The sequence below is a fragment of the Microcaecilia unicolor genome, chromosome 12 (assembly GCF_901765095.1).
Source record: "Microcaecilia unicolor chromosome 12, aMicUni1.1, whole genome shotgun sequence".
NCBI classification, from domain to species: Eukaryota; Metazoa; Chordata; class Amphibia; order Gymnophiona; family Siphonopidae; genus Microcaecilia; species Microcaecilia unicolor.
In genome coordinates, this window is record NC_044042.1 from 5,402,594 (window position 1) to 5,419,467 (window position 16,874).

Here is a 16,874-nt window from a genome sequence, read left to right on the forward strand (position 1 = left end):
GGGGGAGGATCTTACGGCTTCTGACAGAGCACAATTCGCTCATGGACTCGGAGAGATTTAGGAATTGTGCTTGTTGGATGCCGGCGGGTTGGAGGGGGTGTACCTTGTATGCCAGCAGGGGCAGTTTTCTATAGTGAGGGCTAGTCAGGGGTCCAGCAAGCTGCCTCCTCTGTCATTTTATTGGTCTTGGGTGCACCCCATCTTCCCCCCACCCCCACTGTCCAGATCTGTAGTTAGGCTTGGGAAGAGCACCAAAGTGGAACCGTATTGGGGGGGGGGGGACGGGGACTGTGGCCCAGTAATTCTACCTTTGTGATCAGGATTCAGATCCGATCCAGACTGTTGAGTGGATTAAATAAAGAGAAGGCTGATGACTCTCTCAAAGATGGTGCCCCTGAAGGTACCCAGGAATATAAGGAGAGGAGGAGGGGTGTCCATTCGGTGTCTAGTGCAGCGGACTTTGATCCAGGGGAACTGGGTTCAGTTCCCACTGCTGCTCCTTGTGACTCTGGGCAAGTCACTTAACCCTCCATTGCCCCAGGTACAAATAAGTACCTGTAAATACTATGTAAACTGCTTTGAATGTAGTTGCAAAAACCACAGAAAGGCAGTAGATCAAGTCCCAGTCCATTTCCCTTTCGCATAGTTTAGCCTGGTGGATGTGGGAGAATGAGGTGCACTTTCTGTGCATGGACATCCTGCTGTAGTGCGAACGGATAGCTGGAATCAGTTTTGAGATTTCTCAGTAAATGTGAAACCGGTTTTAGAAAATAAGTTGCCACTTTATTTCTGGGTGGGGGGGCTGAGTAGATTTGGAGCTCTTTATGTGAAGTGATTGGCAAATCTTAGGCCCTTGTGGTTCCCCCTCCCCTTTCCAATCTCTGGCAACTGGAAGGGAACCGGCCCATGAAATAGCAGCAGAAAGTCCTGGGAATCTCTGGGAGGCCGACATATACAGCTGTCGAGGAGGGGGGAGGGGGATCGGACCAAAATCTCCCAACCCTGTTTGACACTCTCGGCACCTGTAGTAGGTACAACGTTTGAGGGCATGGAAGGGTTACATGATGGCAAATCCTGCCCTGTTTCAGCCTGGCACACAGAGAATTTTGTATAACTTTTTCTGGATTTTGCTTTTCCCAGTGTTGGAATGTTTTGGTTTTTGGGGGATTTTTTTTTTTTTTTCGTGAGCCACCTTAAATGTGAAAGAGACACAATCCCTTGAGCACGTGGGTTCCTGCTGTCTCTCCTGACCCCCTCCCCCTCACTTCTGGCCCAAAGTTCATTCAAGGATTTGAATTTTTATATTTCACCTCGGAGAAGAGATGGACAGGCAGCGGCCTCTATTTTGGTTGTGGAATGCAGTAATTATAGTGTCGCGGCTTGCAGGCGAAGTGTATGAGCAATGCCCAGACTCTGGATAAATACACAGTAATCTAAATTCAGCCTTCTTTAGGATAATTACAGTCTGCTGCGGCTGCTGCTTGGTTTTATGGCATAATCCTTTGCTTGAGTTCTCTTCCCCCTCCCTCCTTGTTCTATTATGTTAAAGGGTCTTATTCAGGCTCTGTTTAGTTATCCTAACAATCTCCAATCTATTTTCTCTATAACTCCCCTGCAGCAGCAGTGATATGCAGATTGTATAATGATTTTTGTCCATGCTGCCAACGCATCCTGTGCCAGGCTGAGAGTTAATGATTAGGGGAAGAGCCTGCGGGGTGGGGGCAGGCATGGGCAATCACTGTCCTTGAGGAACACAACCCAGTCAAGTTTTCAAGATTTCCACAACCAGTATGCATGGGGAAAATCCACTATTTCTGGAATAAGCAGCATAAAATGTTTTGTACTTTTTTGAGGATCTTGCCGGGTATTTGTGACCTGGATTGGCCACTGTTGGAAACAGGATGTTGGGCTTGATGGACCTTTGGTCTGTCCCAGTATGGAAGCAGTCCATGCAAATCAATCTCGTGCAATATTCATTGTGGAAATCTTGAAAACCCGACTGGGTTGTGGCCCTTGAGGATCATGGTTGCACATGCCTGTTTTATGGTGTGAAAGCAGAACATCCGTATGGACCAGTCGCCACTTTCCGGGGTTCTCGGCAGCTTAGTGACTCCGTTACTGGAGGAGATGGGGTTTAAGAATCTTTCCACCCTCAGCCTCTTCATTCCCTCTCAGGTGAGTTCCCCTTAACTCTGACAACCTTAATGTTTCCTGTTGCTATTTCAAATGCAAATTCTTTTGTTTAACTTTTTATTTTTAATGTCTTTTAACAGGTCAGCGGACAGACTGTTCCCCTGCCAGGTGGGTGTAATAATAGGAAACATCTTTCGGTTCACTGGACACTCTTAATTCTCTCATACAGAGCAGGGGTCACTGAGTCACAGTGAAAGGAGGTGCAGAGTAGAGAATGACACGGGGATAAAATTTGTCCCCATCTCTATCCCCACAGGCCCCATCTCTGTCCCTGCCCCGTTCCTGCAGGTTCTGTCCCCATCCCCGTCCCCATGGGCTCTGCTCTCATCTGCAGAAGCCTTGAACACTTATGATTTTTTATTTAAATCTTTCTAGTAAAGTATAAAAAGGAGCCATGTGTAACTGTAAATTACAAATAGAAAAAATATTGTCTTCTGCATCAATCAAACATAAATAACAGTCCAGTTGATTAACAGGCTTCAAAGTAGAAAGTGACATGGGGACAAAGTTTGTCCCCGTCCTCAGGGGCTCTGTCCCCGCCCCGTCCCTGTGGGCTCTGTCCCCGCCCCCATCCCCGCGGTTACTGCAGGTCCCCGTGTCATTCTCTAGTGCATTGCAGAATCCTGACTTCCGCAGTCTGCCAAGATTGTCTCCTTTATAAGGAGTCACTGCTGGGGTCAGAGGCTCCTGGAGGAAACTTCATGATGTGTTTTGTGTGCGTTGAAATTGTACACTGCCCACAAGAAGCAGGTTCACCCTCAGAATGCTCCAGTTTTCATGCAAGGGTGGAGCTGCCTGTTATAAAATGAGGTTTGCCCTGGAGGAAGTATATTAAATGTCTTTTTATGTGTGTCAGTAGCGTAGCCTCGAGGGACCTTGGCCCCCCCCCCCTCCCCAATTTGGGTTTGGGCCCCAAAGTCTGCTGGTTTGGCTGGTGGGGTTCCCCAATCCTGTGGTGATATTCGCTGCCGTGCTGCTTGGCCTGCTTCTCCCTCCCTTACATGCATGTGTGTAAAAGGGATCTTAAAAAATCAGTGCAGAGGTTGTGCACAATGACGAGAGGGTAGATTAGTTTTATACACAAGCCGTAGGCATGTGGAGGGTGGGCGGAACAGGACATATGTCGTTTATAAAGTGCGCATCTTTCTTTTACTTTATGCAAATCATTTATTCCAGCGTACAAGTGGGAGGAAATGTGCTCGACTTCCATAACGCTGCGATGTCTGCCACTTTGCCCTCGGCATTTTGTGATCACACAAGGGGCTGCGAATAGAGGCCTATTTTTTTTTTTTTTTACCTTCTCACTGGGAGTGGAGGAGTCCTCTGTAGCACCTGCTTGTCTCATCACTTTGTTCATATCCTCTGACCTTCCCCAAAGAATCAGAGAGAGACCACAGCAGACACGATGAGGTCCGAAAGAGCCTTCCCTCTTGTGAGGAGGAATATTTGCTAGGAAAATGTTGCCCTTCACATGTTTAAACATCTAATTGTCTGTTTTCTCTGTCTCTCTCTCTCCTGTGCCCATGGTATATCCCGACATGCGTTTGCATGGTAGGCGGAGCTCCACGGTAAGAAAGCAGGTAATTGTAATCTTAAATCCTTATGTTCGGTCTTTATTTAATGCTTTAATAAATTGCTATTCTGTTCCTTTCACTGAGGCCTTACGTCCTGACGGACTGGCCAGCTGCAGTGCGTCCTTAACTGCCGTCTGCGCATAATCCGCTTTTTCCAGTTGAGACCATAGCAGCTCACCTGTTACGGTCACAACAGCATCAGCAGAGTCCCCTTTTTTTCTGTTTGAACCATCCGTTGGGGCCCAGAGAGAATACGACAGAAGGCAGCTGTGTGACATAAAAGGATGTTAGTGAATGATCTCTTTAATGTAGAGCTAGCACTTCAGCTGGCCTTGGAGAGCGATGTTTCCTTCACTAGGTCTGTGCAAAATAAGCAAAGGAAGTTTTTGTCCCCCAGGTGTCCGGGTAACCTTTGGGCTGACTGAATTTATTTTCTAAAATGAAGGGACCAGAAACCTCCAAAGCTCATGAGAAATATGTTAAAATTGCTTCTGTAAAAAAACAGTCATCCACAACGTGTTGGTTTAGCTTTTCTGTCTGCGTATCAGCGTGAAGTAACGTGGCAGCCAGCGCACTTTATTCCAGACTTAGAAAAGGAAGGGGAGAGATGGGGGGAGCAGGTAATAATAGTCCATGTTCCTGCCCCAGTCCAGTTCACTTACTGCAAACACTGTATTCTGTATGCACACTCCGCCACCAGGCTAATTCGTCCCAGATGCTTGCCACTTAATGGGGGAGGGGGGAAGGAGGTGCTGGTCCAGAATGTACGCTGTTTGCATCATTTCACTGGGATTTAAGGCAGAGAGGTAGATGAGATGCTGTTTTAACAGGCAGCAAGAGGGAAGGCCTGCCGGTCAGTAGTAGGCTTGGAGCCGGCTTCTCAATTTCTGTGACTTAAGGTGGGAGGGGAGGAGGGGAAAGCTGTCCACTGGACCCCATTCGTGGCATAAAGTACCAGTCTAGGGATTTTGGAGGAACTGCGGGGGGGGGGGGGGGGGGGGGGGGGGGGGCTTGTTGAGGAGTTTACGCTGATGACCTGAACAGTTGCGTTCCATCTCCCTTCCCCAGACGCATTTTAAGCCTTATCAGTGTCTCGATATCTAAAACTCAGCCACATATTTGGCCGACACCACATGTGTCCTGCACTATAATTTCACCAAGAAACAAGTTTATCCTCCAGAAGGGCCGAGACAGCCGTTTGTGCTCGTTTAAACTTCATTCAAAATGATTTGAGCCACTAATGGGGGGAGAAAATTCCCACTGATGCAGGTTCAGCCCAGCAAGCGACTCACGTGGTCACGTCCTGCGCTTAAAGGCTGAAGTGAGGCTAAGTAAGAATTGCGTTTTGTTTCTCTTTCGTGCTGCACGGTGATAACGTGCAAAGAAAAATAGAAATGTGTGAACCGAAGGTAATGTGATGTCACACAGACCCCCCCTCCCCCAATGCATTACAACATTACTTTATAGCATCTAGATAGTTTTAGTGAGAGCGGAGCTGTGGAGCTGGTAGGGCTGCAGCGAGGTGATGAGGGACACCCCCTGCGTCTTTGGGAACACGTTTTTATGTTCATTTATTTCAAAATAAAATGTTCCCAGCAAGACGAGACCACCAAGCAGTGTAAGATGCTGGTTTGATTCTATGTTCGATACGCAGCAATCAGCTCAGAGAGAAACAAATATTTTCAAGATAACAATATCAAAAGAAAATGGCCTAAACTTCAGTCAAAACCAAACGTTAAAAGAGAGGGTCTTCTCTGAAGAACTGTAACCAGCCCCGCCCTTGACAACAGTATACAGATAGGAGGCCGTTTTGTATCTGATCATGCATAATAGTACATGTGGACCTTTTCCTGTGTGGGGGCCGGTGGATTTTCAAACTTGAGTATGGCTTTGGGTTTGATCCATAACCGAATTGCAACAAATTGTATTTCCATCATTCATAATATATTGTAAGCCACACTGAGCCCGCAAAAAGGTGGGAAAATGTGGGATACAAATGCAATAAAATAAATAAAATCCCTTCTTGAGGTCGCTTTACTGCACTGGAGGAAGCAATATAGCCTTTCTGTGCTCCCCTGCATTGACCTCCGTCCCCGGTACTCTCCCTTCACATGCTGTACAGCAGGGGCGTAGCTACTATGGGGCCACGGGGGCCTGGGCCCCCGTAGATTTGGCACTGGACCCCCCTACTGACGATCCTCTCAACCCCCCTTCCCGCCGTCAACCCGCCGTCGCCTACCTTTGCTGGCGGGGGACCCCAACCCCCGCCAGCCGAAGTGTTCCTTTGTTTGGTTTCTGAAGGTCTGACGTGCTGCACGCATGTACAACGTGCAGGACGTCAGACTCACAGAAACGGAATGAAGCCTTGCGATCTGCAGGGCTTCGTTCTGTTTCTGTGAGTCTGACGTCCTGCATGTTGTACGTGCGTGCAGGACGTCAGACCTTCAAAAACCAAACAAAGAAGATTTCGGCTGGCGGGCATTGGGGTCCCCCGCCAGCAAAGGTAGGCGACGGGCGGGTGGGGGGGTCGAGAGGGTCATCGGGGGAGGTCAAAATTGTTGGAGGTGGTGCTGCGGGGGGGGGGGGGGGGGGGGCTAAAATGTGCCCCCTCACCTCGGCTCTGGACCCCTCTACCGCTGAAGTTCAGATATGCCCCTGCTGTACAGGATGTGTGGGAGCACTGGGAATAAGCTTGCCTAGGAAACACCTGCAAACAGCCACACGTCTGTCACCTTACACATACATGCTCTGTATACTGCTCTATGTGCCTATCTTCAGACACGTATTCTTAGTGCTCTCACACTGCCTCTCACACATAATACTGTGATGTCTTCTCAAATGCTGGGCTTCCCTCCTGGGATGGGGCCCTCTCACTTTTCGCGCTGTTCTGTTCCGCAGGATTCCAGCCAGCCGCTTCCTCTGGTGGTGGAGAGCTGTATCCGGTTTATCAGCAGACATGGTAAGTCAGGAAGCTCTTATTCACTGCTGCCGGATCTCGGAGGCTGATTGTGGCCTTACCTGTTGGTACTGACCGCTGTGCATAAAGCTATCACTTAGTCACAGAGGTTAAAGATGGCCTCCAAGGCAGTGGTGTGCTGGAGCCGGCTCGCACCGGCTCGCAAGAGCCGCTTGTTAACTTTGCTCGGCTCTTGCGAGCCGGTTGTTGAAACCTGCGAGCCGGCTCTCCTTCCTCCCTCTTCCTTCACATCACCGACCTGACGAATTCTTCGGGGCAGGCAGTCTTGCCTGCCCGCTGCAAGTGCTGACTCTTCCCCGCTGGCGCTGCAGGTTCGCGCTTTAAAAATGGCCGCCAAGACTTCCAGAGGCGGCCTCGCGAGACTTCGCCCTTGTAAGTCTCGGCGGCCATTTTGAAGCGCGAACCGGCAGTGCCAGCCGGGGAGAGTCAGCACTTGCAGCGGGCAGGCAAGACTGCCTGCCCCGAAGAATTAAAGGAGTCGTCATATCGGTGACGGGAGGGAGGGAGGAGAATTCTATTAACAACTTGGGAGGGGGTGGCAGGGGAGAGAACTAGGGAGTCGCTGGGCATGGGTGGATCATGGAGGGGAGAGAAGGGTCGTCGCTGGGCATGGGTGGATCATGGAGGGGAGAGAAGGGTTGTCGCTGGGTATGGGTGGATGGAGGGCAGGGGAGAGGAGGGTCACTGCTGGATTAGGTGGATGGAGGGCAGGGGAAAGGAGGGTCACTGGGTATGGGTGCATGCAGGGCACGGGAGAGAAGGGTCGCTGGGTATATAGGTGCATGCAGGGCAGGGGAGAGGAGGGTCACCGGACATGGGTGGATGGAGGGGAGAGGAGGGTTGCTGGACATGGGTGGATGGAGGGGAGAGGAGGGTTGCTGGACATGGATGGACAGGAGGGAAGAGTGAGGAAGGAGATGAGATGAGGGAAAAGGAAGAGAGGAGAAAAACTGCATATGGATGAAGAAAATAGGCAGAAGTTGAGGACCAGAAATGAAGAAGAAAGGAAGAAAGGAAAGAAATAAATGGAAAGGAAGCCCTGGAAACGGAGTTAAGAGAACAGATAGAGAGCAGCAGAATCAGATACTGGGCCAGCATGATCAGAGAAACAAAGTCACCAGACAACAAAGGTAGAAAAGATCATTTTATTTTCATTATAGTGTTTGGAATATGTCCACTTTGAGAATCAGGTGCTCAACATTAAAAGTTTATATTTATTTACTTATTTATGGCATTTTATCCCACATTAAACATGAATTAGATTGGAACCTGGGATCATTTAATTTTTTTTTTCCTGGAGAGAGTAATGCACTGCTGCCCCCCCCCCCCCCCCCCCCCCGGCTATAGCCAGCTCTGCAATTTTGGGGCGGCGCAGAGGTGGACGGGGGAGGGGGGGGGCGCAGAGGTGGACCGGGGAGAGAGCCTGTTGTTAAAAATTTACCAGCACACCACTGCTCCAAGGTATAGTAACCGAGAGGTGAAGGAACATTGCCAGGGAGGAGTGTGAAAGGGAGGATGGGCCTGATGAGGGTTAGTGCTCTGTAATCAGATGTGATAACACCAGAGAGACTCTGTTTTTGCTTCTGTTTGCTTAAATGCACATGCAGCTGTCTCTTGAGAGCTCCACATCAGGCGAAGGCCTGGTTTAGTATGGAGGAGCCCAGTTCATAAACTGTTCCAGTAGAAATTGTGCCTCTGTTAATTTACCAGATGGAGTTTATTTGAACTGTGTTTTCCCCCCTGTTGGCGATGCCCACCCCTCACAATCTCCATGTGTTCCCAAGATGTTAGTGTGTGGCTGTGTGTCACATGGTGGATGCAACTGTATGAACAATTCAGACAGACTTCTAGATGTTTAAGAGCTGGTCCTTGGAGCAACAGGCTGAGAAAAGAAAAAAAAAAACCTGATTTTGGGCAAATCACTTAACTCTCTACTGCCTCAGGTACAAACCTAGGTTGCGAGTCCAATGGGAACAAAGACGTACCTCAGTGTAATTGACCTTGAACTGAGAAGGGCATGAAGCTAAACTCAAGATATCTTCCTTTCCAAATCTGGAGTCTTTGACTGTTTCCCCGAGTCCATATCAGTGCTTATGAACAGTAAGTTTGATAAACCCTACAAAGGGACAAGTCAGATCATAACCTAACAAGATCTTGCTGACGGACCCCCTGGTCCATTTTCTGCTTGTATTTATTAATCTGGATTTTGCTCACATCTTTTTCAGTAGTAGCTCAATGTGAGTTATATTCAGTGAATGTATTTCCCTGTCCTTGGAGGTCTCACAATCTAAGTTCATACCTGAGGCACTGGAGGGTTAAGTGACTTGCCCAAGATCACAAGGGGCAGTAGTGGGGTTTGAACCGGCCACCTCTGGGTGTCAAGACCGGCGCTCTAACCACTAGGCCACTCCTCAACAAGTTTTCATTTTCAGATTACAAAAATGCTTATGCTTTGTAAAATGAAATGTCACGCTGGCTCCCCTCTGAGATGTCTGTCTTTCCAGGATTGCGACATGAGGGGATTTTCCGTGTGTCGGGATCCCAGGTGGAGGTGAACGATATTCGGAATGCCTTTGAGAGAGGTGAGGAATTGAGCCACTCTTTTTTAAAGATCTGCTGCTTTTTCTGTTCTGTTTCTCTTTTGTGTCCCGATCCAGCGGAAAGGGGACGGTATTTGCAGCTCCAGGGAAGGGGGCCTCAATCCAGCTCCTTCCTTTTCCTTCCCATTCCAGGGCTCTTTGGGAATTTTCTGCTTCTGGACAAACAGGCGCAGCAGGCACAGAAGGGCAAGCCCGGCTGGTAGCAGCCCGATGCTCTGCAGGGATTTCCTGACATTGTTCAGACTCGCTCTCTTTGGCTGCTGTGGAATCTGTGCATTTCATGGAGGGATTTAGGTCAGTCCATCTCACGTTATGGGCCCGATATTCAAAAGCAATTTAGTAAGTGCTGCTGAATATCATGGTTAGCGCCGAACTCAAAGCCGGTTACGTTGGGGGCAGAGTTAACCATTGGCCGCTTAAGCGATGATATTCAGTCCTTAAGCCCCAGGTTTTTACCACATAAATGGGACCCCGTAAAAGTCTGTCATATTTTTATGCGGTAACCCATGGCCTCTTAAGTAATGGATATTGATTTAAGCAGCTATGTCTTAACTGGCTTAAAAATAACCAGTTTTTCAAAGCCAAGACCTGCACAGGTCCTGGATTTAAATATCCGGGAATAACTCCCATCGGCGGTGAGCAATCAGAACCCTATATCTTTTCATTCTGCTTCTTTCTTTTTCTGTTTAAAAACTGCTGGTTGTTATTTTTAAGACTGTGAATGAGTGGCACCTGTTTATTTTACTACTCCTACTTCTTATTTCTATAACGCTACTAGACGTACGCAGCGCTGTACACTTGAACATGAAGAGACAGTCCCTGCTCAACAGAGCTTACAATCTAATTAGGACAGACAAACAGGACAAACAAGAGATAAGGACAAAGAGTAGCAAGATTCTGTGCGGAATCCCAAAAAGTAGCAAGATTCCAGAATCCCAAAGACTACTACTACTACTTATCATTTCTATAACGCTACTAGACGTACGCAGCGCTGTACACTTGAACATGAAGAGACAGTCCCTGCTCAGAGCTTACAATCTAATTAGGACAGACAAACAGGACAAACAAGAGATAAGGGAATATTAAAGTGAGGATGATAAAATAAGGGTTCTGAACAAGTGAACAAGGGTTAGGAGTTAAAAGCAGCATCAAAAAGGTGAGCTTTTAGCTTAGATTTGAAGACTGCCAGAGATGGAGCTTGACGTACTGGCTCAGGAAGTCTGTTCCAGGCATATGGTGCAGCAAGATAAAAGGAACGGAGTCTGGAGTTAGCGGTGGAGGAGAAGGGAGCAGATAAGAGAGGTTTACCTAGTGAACGGAGTTCCTGGGGAGGAATGTAAGGAGAGATGAGAGTGGAGAGGTGCTGAGGAGCTGCAGAGTGAATGCACTTATAGGTCAATAAGAGGAGTTTGAACTGTATGCGGAAACGGATAGAAAGCCAGTGAAGTGACTTGAGGAGAGGGCTAATATGAGCATAACGACCCTGGCAGAATATTAGTCGTGCAGCAGAATTTTGAACAGATTGAAGAGGAGAGAGATGGCTAAGTGGGAGACCTGTGAGAAGCAAGTTGCAATAGTCTAAGCGAGAGGTGATAAGAGCGTGGATGAGGGTCTGGTAGTGTGCTCAGAAAGGAAAGGGCGAATTTTGGTGATATTACAGAGAAAGAAACGACAGGTTTTAGCAGTCTGTTGAATATGTGCAGAGAAGGAGAGGGAGGAGTCGAAGATGACCCCAAGGTTATGAGCTGATGAGACAGGAAGGATGAGAGTGTTATCCACAGAAATAGAGACTGGGGGAGGAGGAGAGGTTGGTTTAGGGGGAAAAATAAGAAGTTCACGCTTTGCATTTCTATGTAGCTCAGCATTCTCGGAGATCGGAACGCGCACGGCGATTAACAGTCCCTTTGCTGACGAATCTGAATGATAATATTACTACAGAGGCAGCTCTGTCTGTGATTGGTCCAATGACGTGGATTAAATTACTTCCCGGTTGAGGGCAGTGAAGGAGCCGAGTGTGTTTAAGAAGCAACTTAAAGCATATTTATTTGCAGAGGCCTACTTTGGTGTAGACCGAGGGCAAAGCCTTTGTCTATCAACATGCGATCTTCATGTATGATTGTGGGTGTGTTTTGATGTTTTAATTTAAATGTATACGGTTACCATATTTTGTCCCCCAAAAAGGAGGACACATGCCCTGCCCCCACCACACACCCTTCCACACCCTCGCCCCACCCCTTACACACCCTCACCCGCCCCTGTCACACCCTCGCCCCACCCCCTGTCACATTTTCCCCTCCCCCCTGTCACATACCCCGTCACCCCCCTCCCCTTACCTTACTACTGCCGTGGTGGTCTAGTGACCTCTTCGGGGCAGGAAAGAGCCCCCTCTTTCCTGCCCAGAGCACTGCCCTGCATGCATCCTTCCTGTTTCTGATCCTCGGCGACGATTCAAAATGGCCGCAGAGAGTTGAAGTCTCGCGAGGTCACTTCAACTCTCAGCGGCCATTTTGAATCGGCACCGAGGATCAGAAACAGGAAGGATGCATGCAGGGCAGTGCTCCAGGCAAGAAATGGGGGGCTCTTTCCTGCCCCGAAGGAGGAAGAGGTCACTAGACCACCAGGGCAGTAGTAAGTAAGGGGAGGGGAGGCTAGCAATCTGCCCGTTTGTCCGGATTTCTGGACAAACGGGCAGATTGGCAAAACCTTCCCGGTTGCCCGGACATGCCCTCAAAAAGAGGACCTGTCTGGGTAAATCCTGATATATGGTAACCCTATATGTGTATGTACATTGTACCCCGCCTAGTTAATAGGTAGGATAAAAATGTGTAAATAATTAAATAGAAATAGTCTTATTAAGAGAGGGCCTGTTGTTCATCCCATCTCAAACCTCTTTCTGGGGTCTTTCTGCAGGAGAGGATCCCCTGGCTGGTGACCAGAACGATCATGATATGGACTCCATAGCAGGTGTGCTGAAACTTTACTTCCGGGGCCTGGAGCCCCCCCTGTTCCCCAAAGAAATCTTTCTGGACCTGGCCGCCTGTGTCAGTAAGTGACTGAAGGAACGAGGGGGGGGGGGGCAGTGGGGGTTCCCATTCACATGGTCTGCAGCAGACACTTTCTGATCTTATTATGGTGTTAGTCCTCTACCTAGGGAGGAGAGGTGGGGGTAGGGTTACCATATGTCCGGATTTACCCGGGCAACCGGGCGGGTTTTGCCATCTGCCCGTTTGTCCAGAAATCCGGACAAACGGGCAGGTTGCTAGCCTCCCCTCCCCTTACTTACTACTGCCCTGGTGGTCTAGTGACCTCTTCCGCCTTCGGGGCAGGAAAGAGCCCCCTCTTTCCTGCCCGGAGCGCTGCCCTGCATGCATCCTTTCTGTTGCTGATCTCGGCGCTGATTCAAAATGGCCACCGAGAGTTGAAGTGACCTTGCGAGACTTTAACTCTCGGTGGCCATTTTGAATTGGCGCCAAGATCAGCAACAGGATGGAAGGATGCATGCAGTTCAGCGCTTCGGGCAGAAAAGAGGGGGCTCTTTCCTGCCCCGAAGGCGGAAGAGGTCACTAGACCACCAGGCCAGTAGTAAGTAAGGGGAGGGGGGGGGGTGACGGGGTGTTGACAGGGGTGGAGCGAGGGCATGAAAGGGGGCGGGGTGGGGTGTGAAAGGGGGTGGGGCAGGGTGTGTAGTTGGGCGGGGCATGTGTCCTCCTTTTTAGGGGACTTATGGTAACCCTAGGTAGGGGGGATATAACCTGCTCATAGCAGAGCAGCAGTTATGACGTTAAGCACCACACTGAACTCTTTTCCTATTATCGAGCTGATATTCAAAAACAGTTCTACATTCATAAGCAAACACATTATCGGCTTCTCTGTATAAAAAGGGGCCGGACTAGGGGCAGGGTAAGAGCAGCCGAAAAAAATATCCAGATAGCGAATTATTCAGCCACTGTGCACATAAGTTATACCAGCACTTCCCAAACTTTTTGCCCAACATGACCCCGTTTTAGCAGGTGGAAATTCTTGTGTTCTCAGATAGTAATCAAATGATCATAATTAAAAGCATATAAACATGTACATCTATTAAAGTAATTATCTGATGTGCTCACGGGCTTGGAAGTCACCCCACAGCTTCTTGAACATTTGCAATGTGGTTTATCTTGCTTTAATTCAGCAAAGCAGGAAGCAGCAGCCATCAGGTGGTGAACACTGCTGACATGGGAAGCACCTGCAGGGGGAGCTGTTTCATGCAGTTGCTAGAGAGCTGTTCGGCCTTCTCCATCGTGTGGGGGTGGGTGGAGGAGGGGTGCAGGGGTCAAGTGACTAGAGCCTGTGTGAGTGTGGGTATGTGTGTGTTCAGGTGTATGAGTTGAGTGGTTGGGGCTAGTATCGGGCGTAGCTATGGGGGCCTGGGCCCCGTAGATTTGGCCCTGGACCCCCCTGCCGACGAACCTCTCGACCCCCCCCTCCCGCCGCCAACCCGCCATTGCCTACCTTTGCTGGCGAGGGACCCCAACCCCTGCCAGCCGAGGTCCTCTTCTTCCTTTGTTCTGTTTCTGAGTCTGACGTCCCCCGCCAGCAAACGTAGGCAACGGCAGGGGAGGGTTGGCGGCGGGAGGAGGGTCCAGAGGGTCGGCGGTGGGGGGGGGGGGGTCGTAGTGGCGGGAGGGGGCTAAAATGTGTCCTATCACCTCGGGCTTTGAACCCCCCCTCCCGCCGAAGTCTGGCTACGCCCCTGGCTAGTATGTGTGTGTGGTGGGGGAGGGGGGTGGATGCAGGGGCTGAGTGTTTGGGGTCAGTGGGGGGGGGGGGTGCAGGAGCCAAGTGACAGGCCAGTGTGTGTATGGGTGAGTGGGTGGGTGCAGAGGCAGAGTGACTGGGACCAGTGTGTGGATGGGGTGTAGGGGCCGAATGACGGGGAATTATTCTGGCCTCGAAAGGGGTGTAAACGTTGTGTGTCAGCTTTCAGGGAGGCAGGTTTGTAAAGGCACATATAGACACACAAGTTGTCTTTTATGAAATTCTATTTGCCTAAACACCGTGTCCTAAAATTCCCTCCCTGTGTTAAACTGAACAGGATCCCCAGAGAGCACAAATGTTTCCACTCGACAGCCAGAAACAGGCTCACAGGCACCTGTTAACCAGAGACTTGCCCAGACTAATTTCTCCTGCCTGAGTGTAGAGCTTTGCTGTGTAACTGGGCTCTTCTGATCCACTTAATTAGTGTCAGGGAGCTTGTCAGAATGAGGTTAAGAATATCTGACCCAACCTAATTACCCAGGAATCCAGAGCAGCTTTTTTCTGCCCTGCCTCTGCTGTACAGCTGCAGCTGACACTTGAGATGTGGTGGGAATGGGTATAATCCATCAATTCATTGCTCTGGTGGATCCAGAGAACTTTACCTTGGAGAGATAGGGAGGGAGGGGGAGACCACAGAGTATATATTTTCCTTTTGCATTGTGGGGCAGCGTTTCTGCCTCTGCTGGTGAGGTGGCTGGGCTTTTGCAGTACGTGTTGCCCTTGTCTCAGTGCTGAGCCAGCCCCCTTGCATTTATCCCAGGCTTTGATCAGATTTCTGCCTTCCTTTCACGGGGCTGAATGGGGATCATTATATCCATCTCCTGCATTGCTGAAGAATGAAGTCCTTTGTGAGTGTAGCATGCTGTCCCCCACTGGTTAGTTCCTTTTGAACTGTGGGAGGGGAAAAGTTTCCCCTGTGACTTGTCTGTGCCCCACCCACAGTGGCCGACTCTGGCTCATGTCCATCGTGTAGATGATCGATTAACTCTCTCATAATCCCCCCCAGGTGTTATCCTGAGCAGAAACAGGAGTTGTAGCTGCTTCTGTCCCCTCCCCACCACCTAAAACAAAGCCTCTCCTCTTCCACCCCATCTGCAAAGTTGGGTAACTCATTTGACAGGTAAAACAAACTCATTTTTCATAAGAACATGCTATGCTGGGTCAAACCAGTGAGTCCGTCCAGCCCAGTATCCTGCTTCCAACAGTGGCCAATCCAGGTCACACGTACCTGGCAGAAACCCAATTAATAGCAACATCCCATGCTACCAATCCCAGGGCAAGCAGTAGCTTCCACCATGTCCATCTCAGTAATTGACTATGGACTTTTCCTCCAGAAACTTGTGCAAACCTGTTTTTTTTTTAAAATTTTAGAAGAGGTCTTTATTAATAGCCAAATAAACAGAATGGAGACAGTACAACCAATATTAAATAACCCAGACACGCTAACTGCTGTTACCACATCCTCCAGCAAAGAGCGTAACTATTCTTTGAGTGAAAAAATATTTCCTCCTATTTGTTTTAAACGTTTTTCCATGTAATTTCATCAAGTGTCCCCTGGTCTTTGTACTTTTTAAAAGAGTAAAATATTGATTCACTTTTACCCGTTCTACTCCACTGAGGATTTTGTAGGCCTCACATATCCTCCCTCAGCCGAGTGAGTATGTGTACTGAGGTAGAAAGGGGGTCATTTTAAAAAACGGGAGGGGACCAGAGGTCCACCGGACTTCCAGCCCCCTGTCGCTGGGGGGGGGGGGGGGGGAGGTTGGGGTTCCTGCAGGGGGCTGCTGCATTGGGGGGAATGGGGGCCTGCTAGCATGCAAATTCATGCTGGACAGGGCTCACCATTCCTCCCCAATGGTCTGCAAACCCTAACGCCAGCTCCGAGCTGGTGTATGGTTTGCCGCAGCCAGCAAGCCAAACTTTGGCACGCTGGTCGCTGATCATTGGGGATGAATAGGTTGAGCATGCATTTGCATGCTACTTGCGCTAAGAACCCTGTTTTGCATGCTAGTTGTGTTCAGAGCCTGCAGGCGCGTTGTTTCATGCGCTCAGGGGCTCTGATCACGGGGCGGTAGGAAACGCAGGTGCTAGTATGGCGCCTGCTTCTGATCATCGGCCCATCAGGGACAAACATAATTCATGGTCCATTGACTCCCCTGCAGTGGCCATGGGGGGGGGGGGGGGTCACTCAGGGTGCAATTCTGGCTTGGGACAACTCCTGCACACATTCACACCTTCTTTGGAGTGGGTGAAAATTTATTCAGGTGAATTTGTGTGCTACTGAGGGTCATTTTACAAGCCTGTTTATGAAGGCAGACAAAGATGTTCCTGAAGGTGAGATTTCAGACTTAGCTGGTTATACATTAACATTTATATTAGGCAGTTATACCCCGCAAGATCCCAAAAGCGCTCGCTGCGATTTACAATAAATCATAAGCAAGGCATTCCCTCCCTGTGGGCTGCAGTAATAAATTTCTATATCATTAGTTACTAAACAATTGAGAGAGAGAAGTTTTAAGAGCTTTCTTGAACCGTTTAGATTGGCCTGCAGTTCTAATACTCAAAGATAAAGAATTTGCAGACTGAAAATAGTCCATCAAAAACAGATCTATAAATAACAGCTTTAGGACTAGGATACTGCAATAGAAAAGCCAGCCTATGTACAAGAGATCCCTGAGAATGGGATAAACTCAGTGTTTGTCGAGACTTAAAGGGAAAGCCAGCGTCCTGGGG

General features: G+C 49.2%; 1 protein-coding gene across 8 annotated transcripts in view; it reads left to right on the plus strand.

Annotated features, from left to right (window-relative positions):
• The window catches only part of SRGAP2 (SLIT-ROBO Rho GTPase activating protein 2), a 144,968-nt gene that overhangs the window by 108,230 nt on the left and 19,864 nt on the right, over positions 1-16,874 (plus strand). For all 8 annotated transcript variants that reach the window (XM_030220876.1, XM_030220874.1, XM_030220882.1 and 5 more), the window contains 5 exons: positions 2,274-2,301; positions 3,749-3,773; positions 6,666-6,726; positions 9,249-9,326; positions 12,255-12,389. In XM_030220876.1, the coding sequence (XP_030076736.1) occupies positions 2,274-2,301; positions 3,749-3,773; positions 6,666-6,726; positions 9,249-9,326; positions 12,255-12,389 (327 nt within the window). The remainder of the gene's footprint in view (positions 1-2,273; positions 2,302-3,748; positions 3,774-6,665; positions 6,727-9,248; positions 9,327-12,254; positions 12,390-16,874) is intronic.